The sequence below is a fragment of the Ylistrum balloti genome, unplaced genomic scaffold, assembly GCF_031769215.1.
Source record: "Ylistrum balloti isolate Yb309-2 unplaced genomic scaffold, AGI_CSIRO_Ybal_v1 Utg369564, whole genome shotgun sequence".
Taxonomy (NCBI): domain Eukaryota; kingdom Metazoa; phylum Mollusca; class Bivalvia; order Pectinida; family Pectinidae; genus Ylistrum; species Ylistrum balloti.
In genome coordinates, this window is record NW_026781863.1 from 511,547 (window position 1) to 537,890 (window position 26,344).

The 26,344-nt window shown below is 35.6% G+C and overlaps 1 protein-coding gene across 1 annotated transcript in view; it reads left to right on the forward strand.

Annotated features, from left to right (window-relative positions):
• Positions 1–14,340, forward strand: part of LOC132553034 (uncharacterized) — a 31,648-nt gene extending 17,308 nt beyond the window's left edge. Inside the window, exons 22-33 of the mRNA XM_060217276.1 lie at positions 495–728; positions 1,096–1,231; positions 1,711–1,839; positions 2,171–2,294; positions 4,714–4,873; positions 6,251–6,324; positions 6,982–7,103; positions 8,080–8,229; positions 8,392–8,476; positions 9,277–9,396; positions 9,931–10,035; positions 14,179–14,340. Coding sequence (XP_060073259.1) covers positions 495–728; positions 1,096–1,231; positions 1,711–1,839; positions 2,171–2,294; positions 4,714–4,873; positions 6,251–6,324; positions 6,982–7,103; positions 8,080–8,229; positions 8,392–8,476; positions 9,277–9,396; positions 9,931–10,035; positions 14,179–14,274 — 1,535 coding nt within the window. The 3' untranslated portion in view covers positions 14,275–14,340. The remainder of the gene's footprint in view (positions 1–494; positions 729–1,095; positions 1,232–1,710; positions 1,840–2,170; positions 2,295–4,713; positions 4,874–6,250; positions 6,325–6,981; positions 7,104–8,079; positions 8,230–8,391; positions 8,477–9,276; positions 9,397–9,930; positions 10,036–14,178) is intronic.
• Positions 14,341–26,344: the final 12,004 nt, after the last annotated feature.

A 26,344-nucleotide genomic window follows, 5' to 3' on the forward strand; every position in this document is an offset into this window, starting at 1 on the left:
TAGACCTTACAGTGTTATCTTCATATCCTGTCAATAGACCTAAAAGTGTTATCTGCGTATCCTGTCAATAGACCTAAAAGTTGGAAATTCAAATACCAGGGCTAGTATTCATGAAACCATTCTCATGCTCAATCATGGATTTTGTGCTCAAGCAAACTTTTTTTTTTTTATAATTCTCCTAAATCATATAAATAATACAAATGTCAGATATAAACCTTGAATATAACTTTGACTTGAAGTCCTTTCAAATTATTTTTAAATCTTTGGCAAAATCAGCCTTATTTATTAATTTTTAACTTAAACAAGACAAAAGGCTTGGGCACAAAATTCATGCTTGAGTATGAGAACAGTTTCATGAATACGGGCTTAGGTTTCAGCTTGTTGCGTCAATGTTTGATTCAAAACTTAAATTTTTTTTTGAAAATCAGTAACATAAAATTTCAGCATTTCCCTGCTGTTTTATATTCAGTGTTTTCTAACTGTTGTCTTTATAGGTACCTTGGAATCCAATGTAGCAGACGACAGTAACCATGACATCGAAAATCAGGACAAATCAAAGTTGGATGGCAGCCTGGACAATGTTAAAGCCCGCTCCACCCATAAACGTCAGGAAAGTGTTGACAGTATGTTTTCCCAAGGTTTGACAGACAGTGGAATTCCGAGCTCCCAGCCAAACACTCCATCAGACACAAGTAGTCTGACCAGACCAAGTGGATTTAGACCCTTAAGTAGGTACTCTTAGGGGCATGTGTGTGCATTGTATCTGTTTCTCTCACACTTCACAGACATATTAAAGCTTTTGTAAGAGAAAATGAGAAATGGGTCATAATTTTTTGTTGCAAAATCATGTCACATTGGGATGCATGATCAGTATTGATACACATTCAATTGTGACTATAGAGATAAAACAATGCATGAAAATATTGTGTCAGAAAAAAATACCCGGTCACCTCTTTGTGATGTAGACAGATATATCTAAAGATGTCCGTGTAAAGTTACAGAAGTTTGTGTTTATGTACATGATTTACTATAATTTAAATGAAGTTTGAAAATCAATAGAGCAGTTATTATATAAGAGAGTTATCTCCCCTGTAGGTAGCGTGCCACGTCGGACCTCCAGTGCCAGTAGTAGTCGCGAGAACAGTAAAGATAAAGATAAGGACAAAGACAAGGAAACGGAAATCAACAAAGACGAGTCAGAGATCATCTACCCTCCGATGCATCTTATGAAGTGAGTACATAGATAATCTATCGTACATTTCTTTTATTGTCACATTTGAATGCTATGTGACATTAAATGAAATGTGATATTAAAGGAATTAACCATTCTATTCTGTGAATTTTCATTGTAACAAGTGTCAGCATGCTATTTTTCCCCAATACCAAAGCAACCAGGTAATTGATATATATTTTTTATAATTTTTTTTAAAAATTCAAAGTTCAAATTTAATATGGCATGCTGTATTTTCAATTTGACCTGTGAACAGTGTAATGCATTAATGCATTTACTTGCCAAAAATTTATTAAATGCGAATAGTCGAACAATATTAAACCATGGTTTGGTATAGTTGTTTTGGATTCTGCAGTAAAACTAAGTGATTAGTATTTTCAAAATACTTGTTTATATTTAGAGAACATATCAATGATTTACCTTATCACAGCTGTAGTAATGTTAGAGAAAACTATTTACAAATTTAATTTTCTCCCCAGGATCAGTAAATCTGGAGATGAGTCTCTAACAATTAGCAGTTTCTTCTGTCATGGTGAGAATCTGTTTGTCCAGCTGGAGACATCAGCCCCACCTCCTCGACGAAAAAGTCGCAAGAAGAGAGGAATCAGGTGAGAGAACCTGCAGGGATTACCTTACAATCTGATGATTGTAGACTCATGACATCTTACTGCTGATTCAGTAGTTGTATTTACCTGTTAACTGTAGGTATTGTGTCTATAAACAATGAGGCTGTTGATGGATGATTCATCTTTCCATGTTTCTTGTAGATCTAATCATGTTTCCTTTTTTCAGCTTAGTATTTCACAATACTATTAGATGACTTAGTCCACCAAGGAAAGTAAAAACTCCCAAATTACTGTAATCTTGGAGTCCATAACAAATTGAAGCAAATTTAGAAAATCAAAATAGTAAACAAAGTTTTTACTTGACCATCAACAGGAAGCGATTTAGTGGAAATACCCTCACTGTGCCAAAAGATACAGCCCTTCTCTACTCGGCATCAAGTCGGGAGGGCGGGGACGAATACTCGTCGGAGACCTCGGAGATGGACACACAGGGAACAGTAAGAGGATTACCTCCCTTTAACTAGATAACATTATAAAGTCATCATAGTTTCTAGAATTTTGTCTGGATAACTCATCCTGTACTGAAAACGTAATTAATTTGGCATAATCAAATTTTAGTGCATTATTATTTTTTTGGTAAATTAGCACAATGATGAATTATCATGTCCATAAAATTTGCTCTGTAATCATTGTACAAAATTTTAGTGAAATCGTATTCTAGCATAAAAAACAATAAAATAAGTTTATTGCTAAAATATGTCCTTTTACAGTATATTTATAAGGCAGTAAGCCCATTCATATCTACAGCTTCTCAGTACCTAGATTGCCCACCAATGCTGTTTCCTTGTCCAGTAATAAGCCCCACCCCGCAACTTCAATTTTAAATTAGTATAACAGGATTTTTAGGTCACCTGAGTGCGTCATTAACTTTTCACATATTCGACTTCTTCTCAAGAACCACTGAATAGATTTTGACCAAACTTGGCACAAAGCATTCCCACGGGAAGCCGCTTCAAGTTTGCAAAGAAAAAGGGTGTTGCCCCAATAGGGGCCGCAGGAGGAGGAAAAAGGGGGTAAAATTAGGTAAATCTTTAAAAATCTTCTTCTTATGAACCAACAGTCAGATTAAATTCATATTTGATATTTAGGGTCCTTATGGCCAGGTCTACAAAGTTTGCGAATGAAAAAAAATTGGGTCAAAAAGTGAGCCCCCACTAGGGGGCACTCAAAAGGGTCAAAAAATCAGCTTTGACCAATTTCAACCAAATTTGGCACAAAGCATCCCCATGGGAATCCACTTCAAGTTTGCGAAGAAAAAGGGTGTTGCCCCAATAGGGGCGGCAGGAGGAGGAAAAAGGGGGTAAAATTAGGTAAATCTTTAAAAATCTTCTTCTCATGAACCAACTGTCAGATTAAGTTCATATTTGATATTTAGTGTCCTTATGGCATGGTCTACAAAATTTAGATATGAAAAAAAATTGGGTCAAAAACGGCCCCACTAGGGGGCGCTAAAAAGGGTCAAAAATTCAACTTTGACCAATTTCAACCAAATTTGGTAGAAAGCATCCTTTAGTGATGTACATATGAAATTATGTTGAAAAAAGTGATTATGTCCCCTTTGGGGCCCATAAGGGGTGTAAAAGGGGCTATATGTAAAAACCTTCTTTAAATGATTTCTTCTCAAGAACCATTAGATGGATATTGACCAAACTTGGTACAAAGCATCCCCAATGGAAGCTGCTTCAAGTTTGCAAAGAAAAAGGGTGTTGCCCCAATAGGGGCCGCAGGAGGGGGAAAAAGGGGGTAAAATTAGGTAAATCTTTAAAAAATCTTCTTCTTATGAACCAACCGTCAGATTAGATTCATATTTGATATTTAGGGTCCTTATGGCATGGTCTACAAAGTTTGCGAATGAAAAAAAAAACCGGGTCAAAAACGGCCCCACGAGGTGGCATCTTAAGAACCAGTAGATGGATTTTGACCAAACATGGCACAAAGCATCCCCATGGGAAGCCGCTTCAAGTTTGCAAAGAAAAAGGGCGTGGCACCAATAGGGGCCCCAGGAGGGGGAAAAAGGGAAAACTTGATAAGAATGTTCTACACAAGGTCCTGGCAAGTGTTTTAACTTTTTGGGGCGATTCAAAATCCAAGATGGCCACCCTGGCCTCTGTTTGGCTAAGACATTATGGACTTCCTCTCAAGAACCATTGGGTGGGTCATGTTCAAACTTGGTACAGATGTTTTACACATGGTCCTGCACAAGTGTTGTTACATTTTTGCAACATTTTAAAATCCCCAGATTATTGACATATATTCCTCAGGTGACCGTTAAGGGCCCTTTGGCCTCTTGTCTGGTTATTGAGTTGATGTTATCAGTGTTTTGATTCATAATATGTATTAATTTGCATTCAATAAATTTGTCAATACTTGATTATGACTTAAAATTTCTAAAAAAATCCTGGAAAATTTTGTTCAGTTTGAAATACGTAATTTTTAGAAGTTTCATTTTAGAATACTGTACAATGTAAATATACATCAATTCGATTGTGAGTGACATACTTTAAAAATAGAATTTTCAAATTGAAGATATTGCACATTAATTTTATTTTACTAAATGACACTTCTGTATGTTGTTAAGGTAGTAATTATTGCCAATGTCAGAATTTGACATTTGACTTATCTGTTTAAACATTATTGTGCCAAAAGTTGATCATGCCAAAATAAGAATGTTTACAGTATCCTTAATTTCTATGGGTAGCTAGTTTATTGGCCTTTCTTTGTGTATCCAGTTATTAGCTAGTTTAGAACACATATTGCCCTCTCTTTGTGTAGCAAATTCTTTTGTAGACTGAAATGTTTTTCTTCACCTCGTTTGCAAGCAGTCAATACAAAGGGAACTAACTCTGTTTATAACAGGTACCTCGTTGGCTTAAGGAAGAGTTAGCTAGCACCGAACGCGAGATTAATGATGGAAATGAGGCTGATGACACTAGTGACCAATCAGAGGATGAATTGTCACGGAGAATGGTGGATAGCTCGATGTCCAGTATACAGATAAACAAAGATCTCACCCCTGGTAGGTCAAGCTGTGTACATCTCTTAAGGTAGAGAGATTAAACACTTTTTTTGTTAAATCTCCAATAATGAGGATTAGCATCAATTTGTTTGCATTTTTGTGTCCGTTTACAACAGAGAAAAATTATATACAGGGGATATATGATGTGTATGAACATTTATATGAACCAGTGTTTAGGAGCTTCATGTATTTTTAGCCCACCATCTAATAGATGGTGGGTTATTCAAATCGCCCTGCATCCGTGGTCCGTCGTCCGTCCGTCCGTCAGTCCGTAAACAATTCTTGTTACCGCTATTTCTGGAAAAGTACTGGATGGATCTTTTTCAAATTTCATATGCAGGTTCCCCTTGGTCCCTAGTTGTGCATTGTACCTTTCTTGAACTGATTTGCATTCAAGATGGCCGACAGGTGGCCATCTTGGATTTTGGAAGTAAAAGTTTGTTACCGCTATTTCTGGAAAAGTACTGGATGGATATTCTCAAATTTCATATAGGTTTGCAGGTTCCCCTCAAGATGGCCGACAGGTGGCCATCTTGGATTTTGGAAGTAAAAGTTTGTGCTATTTTGTACCTTTTTTGCAACATTGATTCACATTCAAGATGGCCGACAGGCAGCCATCTTGGATTTTGGAAGTAAAAGTTTGTTACTGCTATTTCTTGGAAAGTACTGGATGGATCTTTCTCAAACTTCATATGCAGTTTACCATTAGTTCCTAGTTGTGCATTGTACCTTTTTTGGACTGATTCGCATTCAAGATGGCCGACAGGTGGCCATCTTGGATTTTGGATGTAAAAGTTTGTTACTGGTATTTCATGGAAAGTACTGGATGGATCTTTCTCAAATTCCATATGCAGTTTCCCTTTGGTCCCTAGTTGTGCATTGTACCTTTTTTGGACTGATTCGAATTCAAGATGGCCGACAGGTGGCCATCTTGGATTTTGGAAGTAAAAGTTTGTTACTGCTATTTCTTGGAAAGTACTGGATGGATCCTTCTGATATTTCATAAATATTGGTTTCCCTTGGTCCCTAGTTGTACATTGTACCTTTTTTGGACTGATTTGAAATCAAGGTGGCCCACAGGCAGCCATCTTGGATGTCGACAGTAAAACAGCACAAGCATATTGTCCATTATCCACCTGTAACTGACTGCTGTCTAATAATACTTTGGGATCTTTTTCAAATGATATTTGCTAATAGGTGCCATCATTGAGTACATTCAATGAAGACCAGTTCATGAACATTTACAACACCTGTAACAAACAAAAAAAAATAAACAAATCTTCAAGAACTGAAAACAGATCCTCAAATGGTGGGCGCCCAGATCCGTCTGGGATCTCTTGTTTATATTTGGTTTTTAAACTTTTGTTTGCTTTGCAGCGAAGAACCTGGAAGTATTGAGCCCTCGAGCCAAACAGAAAAGACCTAATACAGAAGATACCAGAAAAACAATGGTAACTAAAGATTGTCTAACCATAGATTGTACTAAGTGGATGGCTGGTGGCCATCTAAGAATTCAAAAGGCGTAGAATGTTATAAATATTTCTCAGAATAAATCTTTCTAAAATTTCCAACGTAGGATTCCTTGGGTAACAAGTTTTATACATTTAGTTCTGATAATGATGTAAAATCAAAATGGCTGGAAGACAGCCAGCTTGGATTTTGACAATAGGAGTTTGTTGCTATTATTTTTTTAAAATTCCTACAGGAACTTTCTCAAATGCCATGTTTAATCAGTTTGTCAGTAGTTGTGCATGTTCAAGTTACAACTTGTAGGAGAGATAAGGTTGATTTTAATCTTGTCATCGTCTTGTTGGAGGAGAGGGGTGGTAGCATATAGTGTCACCAACATTACTTCTTCAGATATCATTCCTGTGCAGTCAATTTAGAATCGATGTCATCTTGAGAACCTCTCAACAGACTTGGTTCATATTAATCCCACAGTGTCATAGCATCAACCATTATAAAGTGCCCAAAGATTAAGGTTAAAGGGTCAAAGGTCACATTTAATAACTTCTGTAAATTTATCAAACAATGATACTTAAATGCATGGAAGTATGGACATTCATGTCTTACAGATATTTTCTAATTGTAATATAATCATTACACAGACAGAGACACGAAGTCGGGACCGATCAATGTCTGCCAACAGTACAGAGAGTGAAGTGGACTTTCCTTCTGGTAGCATACATTCAGACAGCTCCAAGGAAAACTTACATGTGCCTGGTCATCGGTAATACAGGATTTTTATCATTTCATAAAATAATTTTTTTTTGATTTGTGTATTTGAACTTTGAATCATGATTAATTTAAAATGGGATAAAAATATATGATTCTGTAAAAATCATTTCAATTTTATTTTTCGAAAAAAAAATTAAAAGATCACTATTAAAAGATGTTATAAGGAACAACATTACTATAACTATAAAGTATATTGAAACTTTCTTGAATGTATCTAATTTTTTGCAAATTTAGTGATTCTTTCAAAATTGCAAATGATTTCTTTTCATTGTAACCGCTTGAGTAATACATCTATAGAGCTGATGTACCTACATATGTACCTGAAGACTCCATTGTCGTGTAATACATCTATAGAGCTGATGTACCTACATGTACCTGAGGACTCCCTTGTCGTGTAATACATCTATAGAGCTTATGTACCTACATGTACCTGAGGACTCTCTAGTCGTGTAATACATCTATAGAGCTGATGTACCTACATGTACCTGAGGACTCTCCAGCTTTGTTATACATCTATAGAGCTGATGTACCTACATGTACCTGAGGACTCTCTAGCTGTGTTATACATCTATAGAGCTGATGTACCTACATGTACCTGAGGACTCTCTAGCTGTGTTATACATCTATAGAACTGATGTACCTACATGTACCTGAGGACTCTCTAGCTGTGTTATACATCTATAGAGCTGATGTACCTACATGTACCTGAGGACTCTCTAGTCATGATATACATCTATAATAAATTAAATACTTTTCACCATGTAAATTTCTGATCTATGATGACTGGTTTCCAGTTGATATCCACACTAGTATATAAGTATGTCCATTCTGAAGCATTCAAAGTCTTCAAAATAGCAGAAAATTAATTACGCAAAAATTGTAAAAACGCATTGTAAAAACCCCTGAAAGTATATAAAAGATACAAAAACGCTTTAAATTTTTTAGAAATTAAGTGATTTACGTTACAGGCGTAAGCTAAGTGACTCCAGTAACTTTATAAAGAAGAATATCCAGATAACTAGCCGTAAAACATCGGCTCCAGCAGGGAAACGGAACGGCCTACCTGCAGGACCCCAGAAACCCTCAAGTCGACTGAGGGGCCAGCCACGGAGTCAGGGGTAAATTTTGGAAATGTTAGGACTTTTTAATGATATTTCAAGAACAAAACACACAACAATGATACATATTTCACAAAAATAATGAATTTGAATTAATTTGAAATATTTGATATAAGGTATAATTTCAAATTATTTAATTATTAACCACACTAATTAACACAGGCAGGACTCCACCATGAAGGACCAACTGGCGGCACGAGGGTTTGTGTCTGATGTTACTGTCCGTCGTCGCCAGGAGGCATTACAGGTATACTGTTACAGGCAAGCTACTGCTGTACACATGAAATTTGTATATATATGAAGTATGTTATTGTTATTAAGGGTGTGTGTGATGTTTTTATGAAGCATTTCATAAAGGATGTATGTTATATTATTGTTAAGTATCATAGGAAGGGTATATGTTATATTTTTCTTTCTTTTGCAACATTTTCTTCAGCTTGGTAATGTCAATAGAATAGAAGTTCTTATAACACAACCAATAGAGGATTAGTGTGTGACGATGAATACACGGTCACCTTCATCTGATAACACAACCTGTAGAAGATTAGAGTGTGATGTTTTGATGACTACATCGTCTCCTTCATCTTATACCACAACCTGTAGAAGATTAGAGTGTGATGTTTCAATGACTTCATTAGACAAATGACCAGTGCAGAGCGTACTAGCACTGATATACATATTGTATGAAATGGTGCGAAATCTACCAACTTTTTTCGGCTGCTCTATAAACTTCCGTACACTAAGATAAAAAATAATGTAATGAAATTGTAAACACAATTTAGACAAAATATATAAACAAGATGGTAACAGTGTACTTAAGTCACTTTGACCAAGTGTTAGACAAAGCGTAGTCAAATTCACCTCAGTACATTGTTACCGTCAGATGTATTGGTTTTTATGTTATCAGAACTACTATTCTATATGTTACACTATTGTAAGGTATCTTATTAAGGGTGTATGCTACTTTTTTGTATAAAAGTTTATCTTCCTGTTAGAGGTTTTCAACTTCTTTATAAATGAAACTTCACATTTATGATGTTACGACAGAATGAGCTTGAGATTACACGTGAGGAAAAACAGAGAGCCGAGGAAAAGATTCGGAAGCTGGAGATGGAATATAGACACAAAGAGGAGCTGTTGAGACAGGAGGCAGAGTTTCAAGTTATGGTAACCAATCAAATTAGTCAATTGTATGTATGTATGAATGAATGGGAGCCTTTTAGAAAAAAAATGATTTGTAATCAGTAAAAAATTTAAATAAGACAGGAATTCATCATAGACAGTTTGATTACATTTACTTAATTAATCAAATTACGAAAAAATCTTCTGTATTTCAGTCTACAGTCATAACTTGTCTAACACAATGTAATGTGTTTGCTTCATCATTAAAGAGGAAACAAATGTATGTTAGGAAGACCCCTGTACAGGCAGAAGTCAGCTCACAATAGTTGGTTTGGATCTATTAATTCTTTCAGCCTACATATTTAGGCAAAAACAAATGAAATTTCATGCAACAGCAAATTTCAACAGATGATTATGAATTCACATACGCAGGGATATATTATGGTATAAAACCAGCGATGTTATCATCCTAATGAAGCATTGTATTTCTAATCACCAGTGGCATTAAATCAGAATTTCTGTTTAAGTACTTTGATTTATATATTTCTTAGTATGTGTATTTTCTTTCCATTTTTGCAGAGGAGAGAAAAAAATCTAGAAGAACAAATAGAGTTATTGAAGACGGAACTTCAAAATCAAAACTCACAGCTAAAGGACAATCAGAGAATGGTGCTATCATTACGGGTAAATATCAAACAGTCACATGTTATAGCTCCACTGATATAAAACAGTCACATGTTATAGCTCCACTGATATAAAACAGTCACATGTTACAGCTCCACTGATATAAAACAGTCACATGTTATAGCTCCACTGATATAAACCTGTCACATGTTATAGCTCCACTGATATAAACCTGTCACATGTTATAGCTCCACTGATATAAACCTGTCACATGTTATAGCTCCACTGATATAAACCTGTCACATGTTATAGCTCCACTGATATAAACCTGTCACATGTTATAGCTCCACTGATATAAACCTGTCACATGTTATAGCTCCACTGATATAAACCTGTCACATGTTATAGCTCCACTGATATAAAACAGTCACATGTTATAGCTCCACTGATATAAAACTGTCACATGTTATAGCTCCACTGATATAAACCTGTCACATGTTATAGCTCCACTGATATAAAACTGATATAAAGTCACATGTTATAGCTCCACTGATATAAAACTGTCACATGTTATAGCTCCACATGTTATAGCTCCACTGATATAAACCTGTCACATGTTATAGCTCCACTGATATAAACCTGTCACATGTTATAGCTCCACTGATATAAAACTGTCACATGTTACAGCTCCACTGATATAAAACAGTCACATGTTATAGCTCCACTGATATAAAACTGTCACATGTTACAGCTCCACTGATATAAAACTGTCACATGTTATAGCTCCACTGATATAAACCTGTCACATGTTATAGCTCCACTGATATAAACCTGTCACATGTTATAGCTCCACTGATATAAAAGTCACATGTTATAGCTCCACTGATATAAACCTGTCACATGTTACAGCTCCACTGATATAAAACAGTCACAGCTCCACTGATATAAACCTGTCACATGTTATAGCTCCACTGATATAAAACAGTCAAACACTGATATAAACCTGTCACATGTTATAGCTCCACTGATATAAAACTGTCACATGTTTAGCTCCACTGCTGTCACATGTTATAGCTCCACTGATATAAAACTGTCACATGTTATAGCTCCACTGATATAAAACAGTCACATGTTATAGCTCCACTGATATAAAACTGTCACATGTTATAGCTCCACTGATATAAACCTGTCACATGTTATAGCTCCACTGATATAAACCTGTCACATGTTATAGCTCCACTGATATAAAACTGTCACATGTTAAAGCTCCACTGATATAAATGTAAAAGCTCCACTGATATAAACCTGTCACATGTTACAGCTCCACTGATATAAAACTGTCACATGTTATAGCTCCACTGATATAAAACAGTCACATGTTATAGCTCCACTGATATAAACCTGTCACATGTTATAGCTCCACTGATATAAACCTGTCACATGTTATAGCTCCACTGATATAAAACAGTCACATGTTATAGCTCCACTGATATAAACCTGTCACATGTTACAGCTCCACTGATATAAACCTGTCACATGTTACAGCTCCACTGATATAAAACTGTCACATGTTATAGCTCCACTGATATAAAACAGCTCCACTGATATAAACCTGTCACATGTTATAGCTCCACTGATATAAAACAGTCACATGTTATAGCTCCACTGATATAAAACTGTCACATGTTATAGCTCCACTGATATAAACCTGTCACATGTTATAGCTCCACTGATATAAAACTGTCACATGTTATAGCTCCACTGATATAAACCTGTCACATGTTATAGCTCCACTGATATAAACCTGTCACATGTTATAGCTCCACTGATATAAACCTGTCACATGTTATAGCTCCACTGATATAAACCTGTCACATGTTATAGCTCCACTGATATAAAACTGTCACATGTTATAGCTCCAATGATATAAACCTGTCACATGTTATAGCTCCACTGATATAAAACAGTCACATGTTATAGCTCCACTGATATAAACCTGTCACATGTTATAGCTCCACTGATATAAACCTGTCACATGTTATAGCTCCACTGATATAAACCTGTCACATGTTATAGCTCCACTGATATAAAACAGTCACATGTTATAGCTCCACTGATATAAACCTGTCACATGTTATAGCTCCACTGATATAAACCTGTCACATGTTATAGCTCCACTGATATAAACCTGTCACATGTTATAGCTCCACTGATATAAAACTGTCACATGTTATAGCTCCACTGATATAAACCTGTCACATGTTATAGCTCCACTGATATAAACCTGTCACATGTTATAGCTCCACTGATATAAAACAGTCACATGTTATAGCTCCACTGATATAAACCTGTCACATGTTATAGCTCCACTGATATAAAACAGTCACATGTTATAGCTCCACTGATATAAACCTGTCACATGTTATAGCTCCACTGATATAAAACTGATATGTCACATGTTATAGCTCCACTGATATAAATATAAACTGATATAAAACTGTCACATGTTATAGCTCCACTGATATAAACCTGTCACATGTTATAGCTCCACTGATATAAACCTGTCACATGTTATAGCTCCACTGATATAAAACTGTCACATGTTACAGCTCCACTGATATAAAACAGTCACATGTTACAGCTCCACTGATATAAAACAGTCACATGTTATAGCTCCACTGATATAAAACAGTCACATGTTATAGCTCCACTGATATAAACCTGTCACATGTTATAGCTCCACTGATATAAACCTGTCACATGTTATAGCTCCACTGATATAAACCTGTCACATGTTATAGCTCCACTGATATAAACCTGTCACATGTTACTGATATAAACCTGTAGCTCCACTGATATAAACCTGTCACATGTTATAGCTCCACTGATATAAACCTGTCACATGTTATAGCTCCACTGATATAAACCTGTCACATGTTATAGCTCCACTGATATAAACCTGTCACATGTTATAGCTCCACTGATATAAACCTGTCACATGTTATAGCTCCACTGATATAAACCTGTCACATGTTACAGCTCCACTGATATAAACCTGTCACATGTTATAGCTCCACTGATATAAACCTGTCACATGTTATAGCTCCACTGATATAAACCTGTCACATGTTATAGCTCCACTGATATAAAACAGTCACATGTTACAGCTCCACTGATATAAACCTGTCACATGTTATAGCTCCACTGATATAAAACAGTCACATGTTACAGCTCCTTATTCGATGATATGCCATCTACAACTGATGTTAAAAGTTGAATTGTCAATATCCTGTAGAAAAGATTAATTGACTTTATTGGTTGTATAATCAGGATAATAAGGATAGGATTCAGAAGCATATTTTAATGGTTTCACTATTTTCTCATCTTAAGAGATATACACTCCAGCTTGACCTTTAATGCATTCAACTTATACTTTGAGATTTTATGATGGGTTTTTTTACACTTACTTATAACTACACTGATGACTACACCATTTACACTCCCTAGTTAGGTAAATTGTTATGAAGAAATCACTTTGTCTGTTTGTACATGAAAGTATGTGCATTTGTAGTAACTTTTGGAACAAGATATCACATGAACCTATGACCAGATTTAGTTCATATTCACAACAAAGCTTTTCTCTACCAAGGTGTACACCCGATTAGATCATGGTGATCATAAATCAGGGTTAAAGGTCAAAGTTCACCCTTGACAACTGATCACTTTACCAAAAGCCTTGTGTACGAGATATGCAATGAACTCCAGAACATAATTTATTCATATTCGCAACATAGCATCATCCCACCATTGTCTATACTAGATTAGTGGTCATAGCTTAATATTAAAGGTCAAAGTTCACTCTTTACCATTTTTGAATAAGAAACTTCTACAGGTTATTTCTTGAACTTCTTAACAGTTTTAATTCATATTTACACCTTAGCATTACAATACCAAGTTCTACACCAGCTCAGATTTTGATGGTCATCATTCAAGGTTAAAGGTCTTTTCAAATAAAATGCAAGGTACTAGGTATCTCATAAAGCCTCAATAGATCAACTCCTCATTAGATTTAGAAAAAGATGAGGATGGGGTTGTGTAAGCCGCTGCTCATATTGTTTTGACATCCTTAAGTAAAAACAATTTTACTCTGTGTTTTGGGTTGGTGGGAAGGAAATAAATCTTGGTACAAATTTTATTTTGCAGGAGGAGCTTACCAAGGTCAAGACAGAGTCGGGATCGGGGCAATCATCCAGAAGTCAGTCAGGTGGAAAGGACAGTAGAGTGTGTACGGTTCAGTGATCTAGTTGAAAGTTTAAATGAAGGATGGACACAACTTTTAGATCATGCAAAGCATGTAAAATTTGATGAAAGAAGTTTCTCTTCAGAAATATGATTACCTAAAGTTAAACTTCATGGGAATGAAGGTCATATCCTCTACAGTATGCAAAGCATTTCTAATTTATTGGCTGGAGGTTACAGTTCAGCCCAGAAAAATGACCTCATAAAGGTCAAAGTTTATGTGAGTGAAGGTCATAACCTCTACATAATGCAAAGCATTCAATTTGTGATATATTGGCAGGTTTATAATCTTCTGCAGAAATATGACAGGAAAAAGGTTAAGTTGGTCTTTAAATATGACTTCTGAATAGTTTATTTCAGCTATAATAAAAACTGGTGAGTCATTGATTCCTGTGATTAATTCATTTATAAAAATCCTGATATCAGCCTGAAAGATGAATGTTATTTACAGTCAAATTTCAGTAGTTGATAAATCATTGCATTTTGTAATACAAAGGTGAAAGGTCACTGCCTATTGTTTTATCCAGTGCTCAGATGTAAAGATGAAAGGTCAATAACCTACCTTTGTATACCAGTGTTGAGATTTGATAATGGTGTTAAGAAGGTGAAAGGTCAATAACCTACCTTTGTATACCAGTTGTGAGATTTGATATTTGTGACAAGAAGGTGAAAGGTCACTGACTACCTTTGTATACCATTTGTGAGATTTGATATTCATGACATGAAGGTGAAAGGTCACTATCTACCAGTGTATACTAGTGGCAAGATTTAGTATTTGTGACATGAAGGTGAAACCTATCATTGTGTACAAGTGCTCATGATGTAAAGGTGAAAGGTCACTCCTTATCATTGTATACCAGGACTGGGTGTTTGTGGTGAATTTGAACCCTGTTTTATATCTCTGTTTTAACGCATAATAATTCTAATTAATTAGATGAAGGATCTTATGGAAGTTACCATGTCAAAGTTTATTTCACAATCATTTTGACATGTGTTTAATGGCTTAATTTATATCAAATGATTGGTAATGTCTGATAAAATTTGATACATTATGACTACAAAAATAGGATTGAATTCTTATAACATGATTGTCAGTAAATATACATATGTAATATAATTACATTTTACATCTTGTTAATAAAACCTACAGTTTCATCAGTTTAGAAAATGACATCACACACAGATTTCATTGTCACGTGAAAACGTCCATCATAGTTATAGAACCAGAATGATTTTGTTTTTCTGTAAAAATGTCAGTCTTCTATGGACCTGAATAAAAGGTCATGTGGTAAAAAGGATTTTAGATTTATTTCCATTTGATATTTGATTTATGAAATGCATTTTTCATTTTTCATTTTAGGTAGCATAGTGCTTACTAGATTCCTACACTCATTTCGTAACCTACATGTAACTCATACTTGTTATGAAATTGCCAATGATAATTTCCCTTTATATAGAGTATGTTATAGACAAAAAATCTGTTGATGGGTGTTTGAAGAGGGGTGTGAAATCTCCTCAAAACTTCAGGGATTATGATCACTTCTGAACAATAAAGATATTATTAGTGATCGTATTACCTGAAATTGTGAGGCTTGAAGTGTATGCTGTAGTTTTGTATGGAGAGGGATGCTAACTGAGTCTGTATCTGGTGTGTTAGACTGAACTGTCTGATGATAACTGTAAAGTGACTGAGTCTGTATCTAGTGTGTTAGACTGAACTCTTTGTCTACAACTGTTAAGTGACTGAGTCTGTATCTGGTGTGTTAGACTAAACTCGCTGATGACAACTGTGAAGTGACTGAGTCTGTATCTGGAGTGTTAGACTGAACTGTCTGATGACAACTGTAAAGTGACTGAGTCTGTATCTGGTGTGTTAGACTGAACTCTTTGTCTACAACTGTTAAGTGACTGAGTCTGTATCTGGTGTGCTGATGACAACTGTGAAGTGACTGAGTCTGTATCTGGTGTTGGTGTGTTAAAGTGACTGATCTGTATCTGGTGTGTTAGACTGAACTCTTTGTCTACAACTGTTAAGTGACTGAGTCTGTATCTGGTGTGTTAGACTGAACTCGCTGATGACAACTGTGAAGTGACTGAGTCTGTATCTAGTGTGTTAGACTGAACTCTCTGATGACAACTGTTATGTGACTGGTGTGTTAGACTAAACTCGCTGATGACAACTGTGAAGTGACTGAGTCTGTATCTGGAGTGTTAGACTGAACTGTCTGATGACAACTGTAAAGTGACTGAGTCTGTATCTGGTGTGTTAGACTGAACTCTTTGTCTACAACTGTTAAGTGACTGAGTCTGTATCTGGTGTGTTAGACTGAACTCGCTGATGACAACTGTGAAGTGACCGAGTCTGTATCTAGTGTGTTAGACTGAACTTTCTGATGACAACTGTTAAGTGACTGAGTCTGTATCTGGTGTGTTAGACTGAACTCTCTGATGACAACTGTAAAGTGATGTGAAATGGTGATACATATTTTTTATAATATTGTTAAACTTTAAGAAGTTTTTATAACGCTATGGATTTTAAGAGGGAAATATACTGATACACCTTTGTATGTCCATGACTTTAATCACTTTTTGTAAATATTTTATTTTATGTTTTTAATGAAATCCAGAACATGTTAACACATCTGTATAGTTTCATTACAGTGTTAACAGTAAAATTCCTTGGACTTCCAGATACATAGATATCACTGGGGGCCACAATAACCAAATCAGTTAAAGATCTTAGGTGCATGCATGACTAGACGCTCCCTACTTGTGGCGGGTTGTGTTTTTCAGGAAACTGAGAAACAGATCTACCTGTGCTGACATCATCAGGTTGTATATTCTTAGGCGAGGTATTTCATCCTAATTACTGCAGCAGACATGTGATTAATCTCCTGGTGTTGCTTGATGATGTAGTGACTACAAGGAGACTGAAAATGACCCTGTCTGTTCATGGGGTAATAAACCCGAACAAAATCAAACAAAAACAGAATCTATAAATAGTTTGTGTTATGACACTGATAACAGGATAGGGATGTTATGATACTGTGGGGAAAACAACCCATTAATGCTACTTGAATCATTTTAACACCCCACCACATAAATATTTTATTGAAACATTCCGTCCAACTAACACGATCTATACAGGTCTTTTTTACCTTTTTGTTAGTTGAAAAGGTTGTGATGAAATTCAAACTTCTGTCTATCCTCTATGTGGCCAAGAAAAAAAGTTTTATTTTGTTTTGGTTTTTTTCCGGAGGTACAATGAAGGTAAATAGAATTGCAGAGTGACTTTTCTCTATAACACGGAAAGTTCCTGGATTAGAAATTGTAAATATTTTTGTGGCTGAAGGCAAACCACAAAAATAATGTGCACAGAATAAAATTTCAAATTAAAGATTGGTGTGCAGTTATATTGTATCCATGACAACGTTTACCTAGAAATTAGGTATCTACTCTTTAAACAAGAAAGATATATACACAATCACACTCAGTGTATTATGTTGTCTTGTGGGGATACATTGTTGTAGTCATCATTCACATATCTTTATTTATGTAAGAGAAGCGAGTGTTTTACAACATGACAGTGTTTAGAAATTTTTCAAAGCAGGGCACTTTTTTCACTTTTGCAGGGCGAAGCGAGCATTTGATTATTTTCTGCAGGGTAACTTATGTTGGATTCTATTTTTCCATGATTTCTTTTTTCCTTGGTTTTTTATTCTAATGCTATACAGTATCTCACACTGGATCTGTTAATGTTTGTTTACAATGTTGTGCTATTTTTTGTTCACTTTCATTTCAAGTATTAATGGATGAAATAAAGATGTAAAACAACTCACATGAATAGCTTTGTTATGTATTGATAAATCAATTACACTTAATACTTTATCCTGAATTGATAAATCAATTAAGGTGAATATTTTATCATGTATTGATAAATCAATTACACTTAATACTTTATCCTGTATTGATAAATCAATTAAGGTGAATATTTTATCATGTATTGATAAATCAATTACACTTAATACTTTATCCTGTATTGATAAATCAATTACACTTAATACTTTATCCTGAATTGATAAATCAATTATGGTGAATATTTCATCATGTATTGATAAATCAATTACACTGAATACTTTATCCTGTATTGATAAATCAATTATGGTAAATACTTTATCCTGTATTGATAAATAAATCAATTTTAAGGTGAATACTTTATCGTGTATTGATAAATCAATTAAGGTGAATACTTTTTCCTGTATTGATAAATCAATTATGGTGAATACTTTATCCTGAATTGATAAATCAATTACACTGAATACTTTATCCTGAATTGATAAATCAATTATGGTGAATTCATGTATTGATAAATCAATTACACTGAATACTTTATCCTGAATTGATAAATCAATTAAGATGAATAACTTTATCTTGTATTTTGCTATATTTGTGCCAAAGTGTTACCTCATGCATAAAATATTTCAGATACAAAAGTTGTATAAATGAATACAGTCCAAAGTCATCCATGTTCTCTTTTCTCTCTCATTCCAATTACAAAAACAGTTATCAGTCAATTTATCTGAAATAGAGTTATTTTCCTTCAGACCGTCAATATGTTGAGATTAAATATCACACAGACCAGAAATACCAATGGATGCAACAAATGATGAGTCACTCAATCTTTTTTAAGTTACAAACACCAATTACTGACCAAATGTATAACTGTGGCTATTGTGATTGAAAACGTATGAATTTTTTCCTCTTTTCCTTAAGAGATCATTGATATAGACATGCCAGCTGGTAAATTATCAATTTTGAACTTAAGTGTTCTCATTCAGCCATCCAAGGAGAAGCATGTCATGAGTACAAAAGAATCACCACTGGTCAATATCTTCTGAACAATATAAATTGATTATCAGTGCCTAATGAGGACATCCCTCATAGTATCCACACAAACCATATGAAGGAGCTTGGAGTATCTCCACAAACCATGTGAAGGAGCTTGGAGTATCTACACAAACCATATGAAGGAGCTTGGAGTATCTACACATACCATATGAAGGAGCTTAGAGTATCTACACAAACCATATGAAGGAGCTTGGTGTATCTACACAAACCATATGAAGGAGCTTGGAGTATCTACACAAACCATATGAAGGAGCTTGGAGTATACACAAACCTACACAAACCATGTGAAGGAGCTTGGAGTATCTACACAAACCATATGAAGGAGCTTGGCGTATCTACACAAACCATGTGAAGGAGCTTGGAGTATCTACACAAACCATATGAAGGAGCTTGGCGTATCTACACAAACCATATGAAGGAGCTTGGCGTATCTACACAAACCATATGAAGGAGCTTGGAGTATCTACACAAACCATATGAAGGAGCTTGGAATATCGACACAAACCATATGAAGGAGCTTGGAGTATCCACACAAACCATATGAAGGAGCTTGGAATATTCACACAAACCATATGAAGGAGCTTGGAGTATCTACACAAACCATGTGAAGGAGCTTGGTGTATCCACACAAACCATGTGAAGGAGCTTGGAGTATTTACACAAACCATGTGAAGGAGCTTGGCATATCTACACAAACCATATGAAGGAGCTTGGAGTATTTACACAAACCATATGAAGGAGTTTGGCGCATCTATACAAACCATGTGAAGGAGCTTGGAGTATCTACACAAACCATATGAAGGAGTTTGGCATATCTATACAAACCATGTGAAGGAGCTTGGAGTATCTACACAAACCATGTGAAGGAGCTTGGCATATCTACACAAACCATATGAAGGAGCATGGAGTATCCACACAAACCATGTGAAGGAGCTTGGAGTATCTACACAAACCATGTGAAGGAGCTTGGAGTATCTACACAAACCATGTGAAGGAGCTTGGAGTATCTACACAAACCATATGAAGGCGCTTGGAGTATCTACACAAACCATGTGAAGGAACTTGGAGTATCTACAAAAACCATGTGAAGGAGCTTGGAGTATCTACACAAACCAGGAGCTTGGAGTATCTACACAAACCATATGAAGGAGCTTGGAGTATCCACACAAACCATGTGAAGGAACTTGGCGTATCTACACAAACCATGTGAAGGAGCTTGGCGTATCCACACAAACCATATGAAGGCGCTTGGAGTATCTACACAAACCATATGAAGGAGCTTGGAGTATCCACACAAACCATATGGAGGAGCTTGGAGTATCTACACAAACCATATGAAGGAGCTTGGAGTATCTACACAAACCATATGAAGGAGCTTGGAGTATCTACACAAACCATATGAAGGAGCTTGGAGTATCTACACAAACCATATGAAGGAGCTTGGAGTATCCACACAAACCATATGAAGGAGCTTGGAATATTCACACAAACCTTGTGAAGGAGCTTGGAGTATCCACACAAACCATGTGAAGGAGCTTGGAGTATCTACACAAACCATATGAAGGAGCTTGGCGTATCTACACAAACCATGTGAAGGAGCTTGGCATATCTACACAAACCATGTGAAGGAGCTTGGCATATCTACACAAACCATATGAAGGAGCTTGGAGTATCCACACAAACCATATGAAGGAGCTTGGCGTATCCACACAAACCATATGAAGGAGCTTGGGGTATCCACACAAACCATGTGAAGGAGCTTGGAGTATCTACACAAACCATATGAAGGAGCTTGGAGTATCCACACAAACCATGTGAAGGAGCGTTGACTTGATAAAAATCATGGAATTACTTGGTACAGTCAATATATCTCCCTCCATGATAGTCACCTCAAATTTCACTTCTAAGGAGCAATGATGTTTTAAATACAGTACAAAATTGAATGGTGAAAAAGAAACCCAACAGTGTTAACAGTGACATATTGTCTTCTGTGTTATTTGGGGACATCTATATATGTGAAGCCTCTCTGCTGTGATAATAGATATATGATTAGAACTACTGATTCACCGACAACTTTCAATGTACTGAACTCTTTACGGTACCCTTCAAAGATCTCAAGTGATCATGATCTATCACACCTGTCAGAAGTGTGTTTTCTGTATCAGTGACATAATATTATGGAGGGCTTAATTATGACATAAATAATTTAACAAAGTATCATTAATAATTTATAATAACAAACATATTCGATTTTATGACCTCATTGTTAAACAGACAGGTAAATAAATGTTCATTGTGTCTATCTTAGGTGTTAACACTGTCTGCTAACAAATTGTTCCTATGAATGCTACACGTTTATATTGACAATTTCAGGCTGTCCTCAATTAATCGTCCACAGACATTTTTAGGACGACTCCTAATTTCGTGTTCATCATCATATTCTTCAAATTAACTATTTCATAACGTCTCCAAATTTGCTGATCGCTTACATGTTCATGACGTCTTCAAATTAATTGTTTATTGAAGTTTTCATGACCTCTCCAAATTAATTGTTCACAAATTTTCAGTACGTCTCTAAATTAACTATTCAATGATATTTTCATTTCGTCTCCTAATAAGTGTGATGATTTCAATTTCCCTTTTATAAATATTCTATATCTGGATGGCATGTTCCCAAAATCACGCTTTCCATGCAGGAAGTCGTCAACTGATGGACCAATGTCACACGTGGTTTCGAACGATGCAGATCGAATTTTTTTCGGCCGTCATACTAATCTCATTGAAATTTGTTCTATTTCTTTGTGCATATGAAACTGTATGTATTGCACGTTAGTTTGCCTGTTGGCTCCGTTGTTGTATACCTTGTTCTCATTTGAGAACGTAGCATTACTTACTAGGCATGACCGATGTTTACATGGCGGGTGTCATCGATGAAGCAGAAGACTCTTATTCTTCCAGAACACCTGGTCTTATTTTCATTGTACTTGTTAGGGAATCTCCGTGTAAATCTTTCTTTTTTTTTGATATTTTGTCCTAGTTTTATTGGAGTGTCTGACCTTTAGCTGTCATGTTCTGTCCGTAATCTTCTGTTCTACCAGGTAGTTGGAGCTGAAACTTGTCTGAAACAACCCAGAAATGGTGTTGAAAAGTGTTGAATCCAACTGGTGGAGTTTGAGAAAAAAAAATTCAAAGTACGTTTTTTCTCCAAGATGGCGGCTATATTGTAACATGATTACGCAATAATTAGTTTCCCAGGACATCAATTTAATTTAAACTAATTTAAACATATTTTCAAGTTTCGGATTGAGCTGATTGGTGTTAAATGGTCTTGAGAATGTCCAGTCCAGGGATCCAGTATGGCCGCCATCTTGAAAAAAAATATCCTGACATGGTGCTAACTAAATGTTGTTCATTTTCGGGTTGTTCCAAAATCCATTTGTCTGTTACATCATCTTATGGTTTATGAAATGAACTAAATTGACATTTGAAATATTATTATATGTTCAATGATTTTTTAACAACCCATTCAGAATAATTTGGGACTGTTACTATGAGTATGAATCTATTATTCCGTATCTGTATAAACAGATAACGTGTCTGTTTAGGAGCTTGTCATGTATCATTAAATTAAGACAGTGAAAATTCATCACTTTGAAGCGATGTATTCACATAGTGTAGGGGCTTGTCTTGTACCAGTACATTAAGACAGTGAAAACTCATTTCTTTGAAGCGATGTATTCACATAGTGTAGGGGCGTGTCTTGTACCAGTACATTAAGACAGTGAAAACTCATTTCTTTGAAGCGATGTATTCACATAGTGTAGGGGCTTGTCTTGTACCAGTACATTAAGACAGTGAAAACTCATTACTTTGAAGCGACGTATACATAGCTTAGTGGACATAAAGACAAGTCCTTTTTTAAATATTAAAGTTGATAACATGTCCATGTATTTTACTTTAATATGACCAACAATAAAATAATACTTATGTTTTCAGAACGGAGGAGTTTGTAAATCTTGAATTACTTCATATACGTTCCCTCAAATTTATTTTTAATTTCTGTCCACAAACCATGCGTGATAAAGGTATTGGCTTTGAATTTATTTATATCTTGTATATACATAAATCTTCCGGAACACCTGGTCTTTTTCTCCGTGTGCTTTTTCAGGTGTCTCCGTGTGGAACTTTCTTTTGTCCATATTTTGCCCTAGATTTAAGGAATTTGAGTTTGAATTGTGATTATGTTGACATGTTGGTATTTTCTTGACGGTTTTGGTGCAAATTTAGCTGAGTTAGCATTTATGCCGGGCATGTGGATGCTAGAGCGGGTGTGATGGTTGACCCGAAATGTAACAATTGAGGTTTTGAATTGTTTGTGTTACCAATAACACAGGATTCTCCGGTATTTACTGCATTTTATTCCCGCTATCTTAAACCTTAGTACAATTTGTAAAATAGAGGATATTGAAACGAAGCTGGGACCTCACGTGTTTCACACATTTCGCGGTTCATCAATATCGCCATGTTGTTATTCATTCGGAGTCCATCAGTAAATTGGCTATGATCAAGACCATACATTAAAGGAGTTCCGATAACATATTACCCACGTGTGTTGTGACAGACGACTTGCAGACGAATTCGCCAAAGAAGTGGCGCCCGGAGGTTGTTAGCTGACTGTCAGGGCGAGGAAATGGTAATGCAACTAGTAGTGATATGAGGAATTTAAAAAAAAACTAAAACCCAGCCTTATAAGGTTGGCATCCACAACAAACTTTTATTTGCTGGGAAATTCTATAATGAGGCACCCTATATACAAGCATAACTCATGTGAACATACCCGTTTGGACCGTAGTGGAGATTAATATTTAGTTCAGTCGCAAGATATTGTTTATATGTGTTAACACTGCCTTCCTTTTGACTTTTTATTTTAACGTTCTTGCGACAGCCAGGGTGGTTTGCGGACGAGTAATTAAGTCAACACAAATCGGAACAAACCCCAACGAGCCTGTTGTCGCCTGCAAATTTAGATAATTCTTTTTTTTTTATTTTTCTTACATCATTGACATATCAGATGACAACTCACTTCCACCTTAACATAAACTCTCAATTTATACCAAGACATTTCAGACGATTGAAACTCTTCCTGCAAATATTTGGAAAGGTATCTTGAAATGACACTTATCAATATTTCTTGGTTTTTAACTAAGCCTGTGGTAGCTCTTGACATATATGTAAACACATATATATTTACAGTCAGAATTTCAAACACCTGTGAAACAAAATGTAGGTCTATCAAGATGATGAAAGATGGAGGACTTTAATTGATCAATCCAATTGTTAAATATGTTAATTAATCAAGATAAATTAACCAATTAAAGACATCTTCATTTCTTGCAATGCAAGCATAAGACTTTTAATACTCCCCCAAGTTCACCATAAAGGGAAACAAATCTCTTATCATAACCAATGAAATTGGTTATAGTCTGTTTCAAATAATGTCCAATTACCATAATGAAGTTAAACACTTTTAAAACATCCATTAATCATGATTACATATTAATGGTGAAATATTCATCCGTATGGTGGATCTAAAGTGTAGGTTCAAATAGCATATGAAATAAAGGTGATGGTACACTGATATTCCTTGGCAAGAATTGTAACAGATTGACATCCTCGGAAAAAAAGGCATACAAATTCCCTGTTATATCAACATTACGATACGCATGTGCAGACAGGGATCCATATCTTAGCTAGATCTATTATCTATTAAATTGAAAGAAAAAATGCAAAAAAGGGCTGCACAATTTATCAATAACAGACACAGAGACACCTCGAGTGTCTATGACATAACTCACCATCAGCAGACTTAAGAACAGATGCTTCCTTGTCATGTTATACACGATAACCGACTAGCTGTTTTGGATTTTGATTTCAATACAAGGTCACAGGGATGAATTTGTTAAAAACCTTCAAACAACTTCATTCTGATTAAGCAAAAGGCCTGGAATTCTGACACTAGGTCGGTAGATTCCTGGAATGAAGCTCAGCGAAGGCCACGGTATTTAGATTTATTAACAAACCTCCAATCAACATTATCTAGTAAAATATCTAAAACAACGATATTTACTTGATTAATTTCATTGAGATTTTCCAAAAAAGAAATAAAACCATATTCCAGGTCACAAATGTTAGGTTTGCTAAAATCTTCAAATGACCTCATAAATCAAGAGTTTGGATACCATTGATGTGAAAGGTTTGAGTCTTGTCACCCGCCTTAAGGTTGTCTGTCCTATCTATACTTTTAAATAACTTTTGAGTAACCATAAAGCAAAGTGTCATGACATTGAACCTGTGGTATTCTGAGATAGAAATTACCTGGTTTATTCAAATTAATGATAGAAATTACCTGGTTTATTCAAATTAATGACCTTAACCCACTTTCAAGGTCACATTTGTCCATCTTTTATCCACTTTTCAATAACAAAAAATAAACTGCAGAACAGCAATACAGGTCCTTTAGGCCTTTTATTTATCTTGAACAAAACGTTGAAATCATGTAATGTTGCATCAGTTTCCACAAATCAGTTATTATGTATACAAAATGTACAACATAGTTTTCATTTTATTTACAGATTCTTTATACAACCATCAGGTAGAGAGACAACATGGAGCAATCCTATCAACCTACAGATGACCTTTACATGATCCTTGAGCCAGACATTGATGATCTCAGAGGTCAACAGGAAAATGAAGCATCATGGCAACGTCGTCGACAATTCCTTGAGGTACATCAGGGTAACTATCCAATTGGACGCTTAAACCAACTATCATACTGCTATGCAAATGCCCTCATGTATGGTTGCAGCTATACTGACACATTGATGAAGGAGTTATCTGCCCTTGCTGTAGATGTTGCTATAGCAACTGCATTGGAACATGGAGATTCATCAGTGAAGGTGTCAAAGACTTACCTTAGTGACAAAATGGCAGACAAGAGAAATGCATTGTTAGCAGAAATGCGTTATATGAAAGAACTTCAGGTGCTGAGGAAGAACCGGCGTAGTTGTCATTCTAAGGAGTTAGGGGAGCTGGTGCAGCTAGGGGAACACAATCTACCTGATCTGCAAAATGGTCCCTTACTATCTAATGAACAAGTGATAAA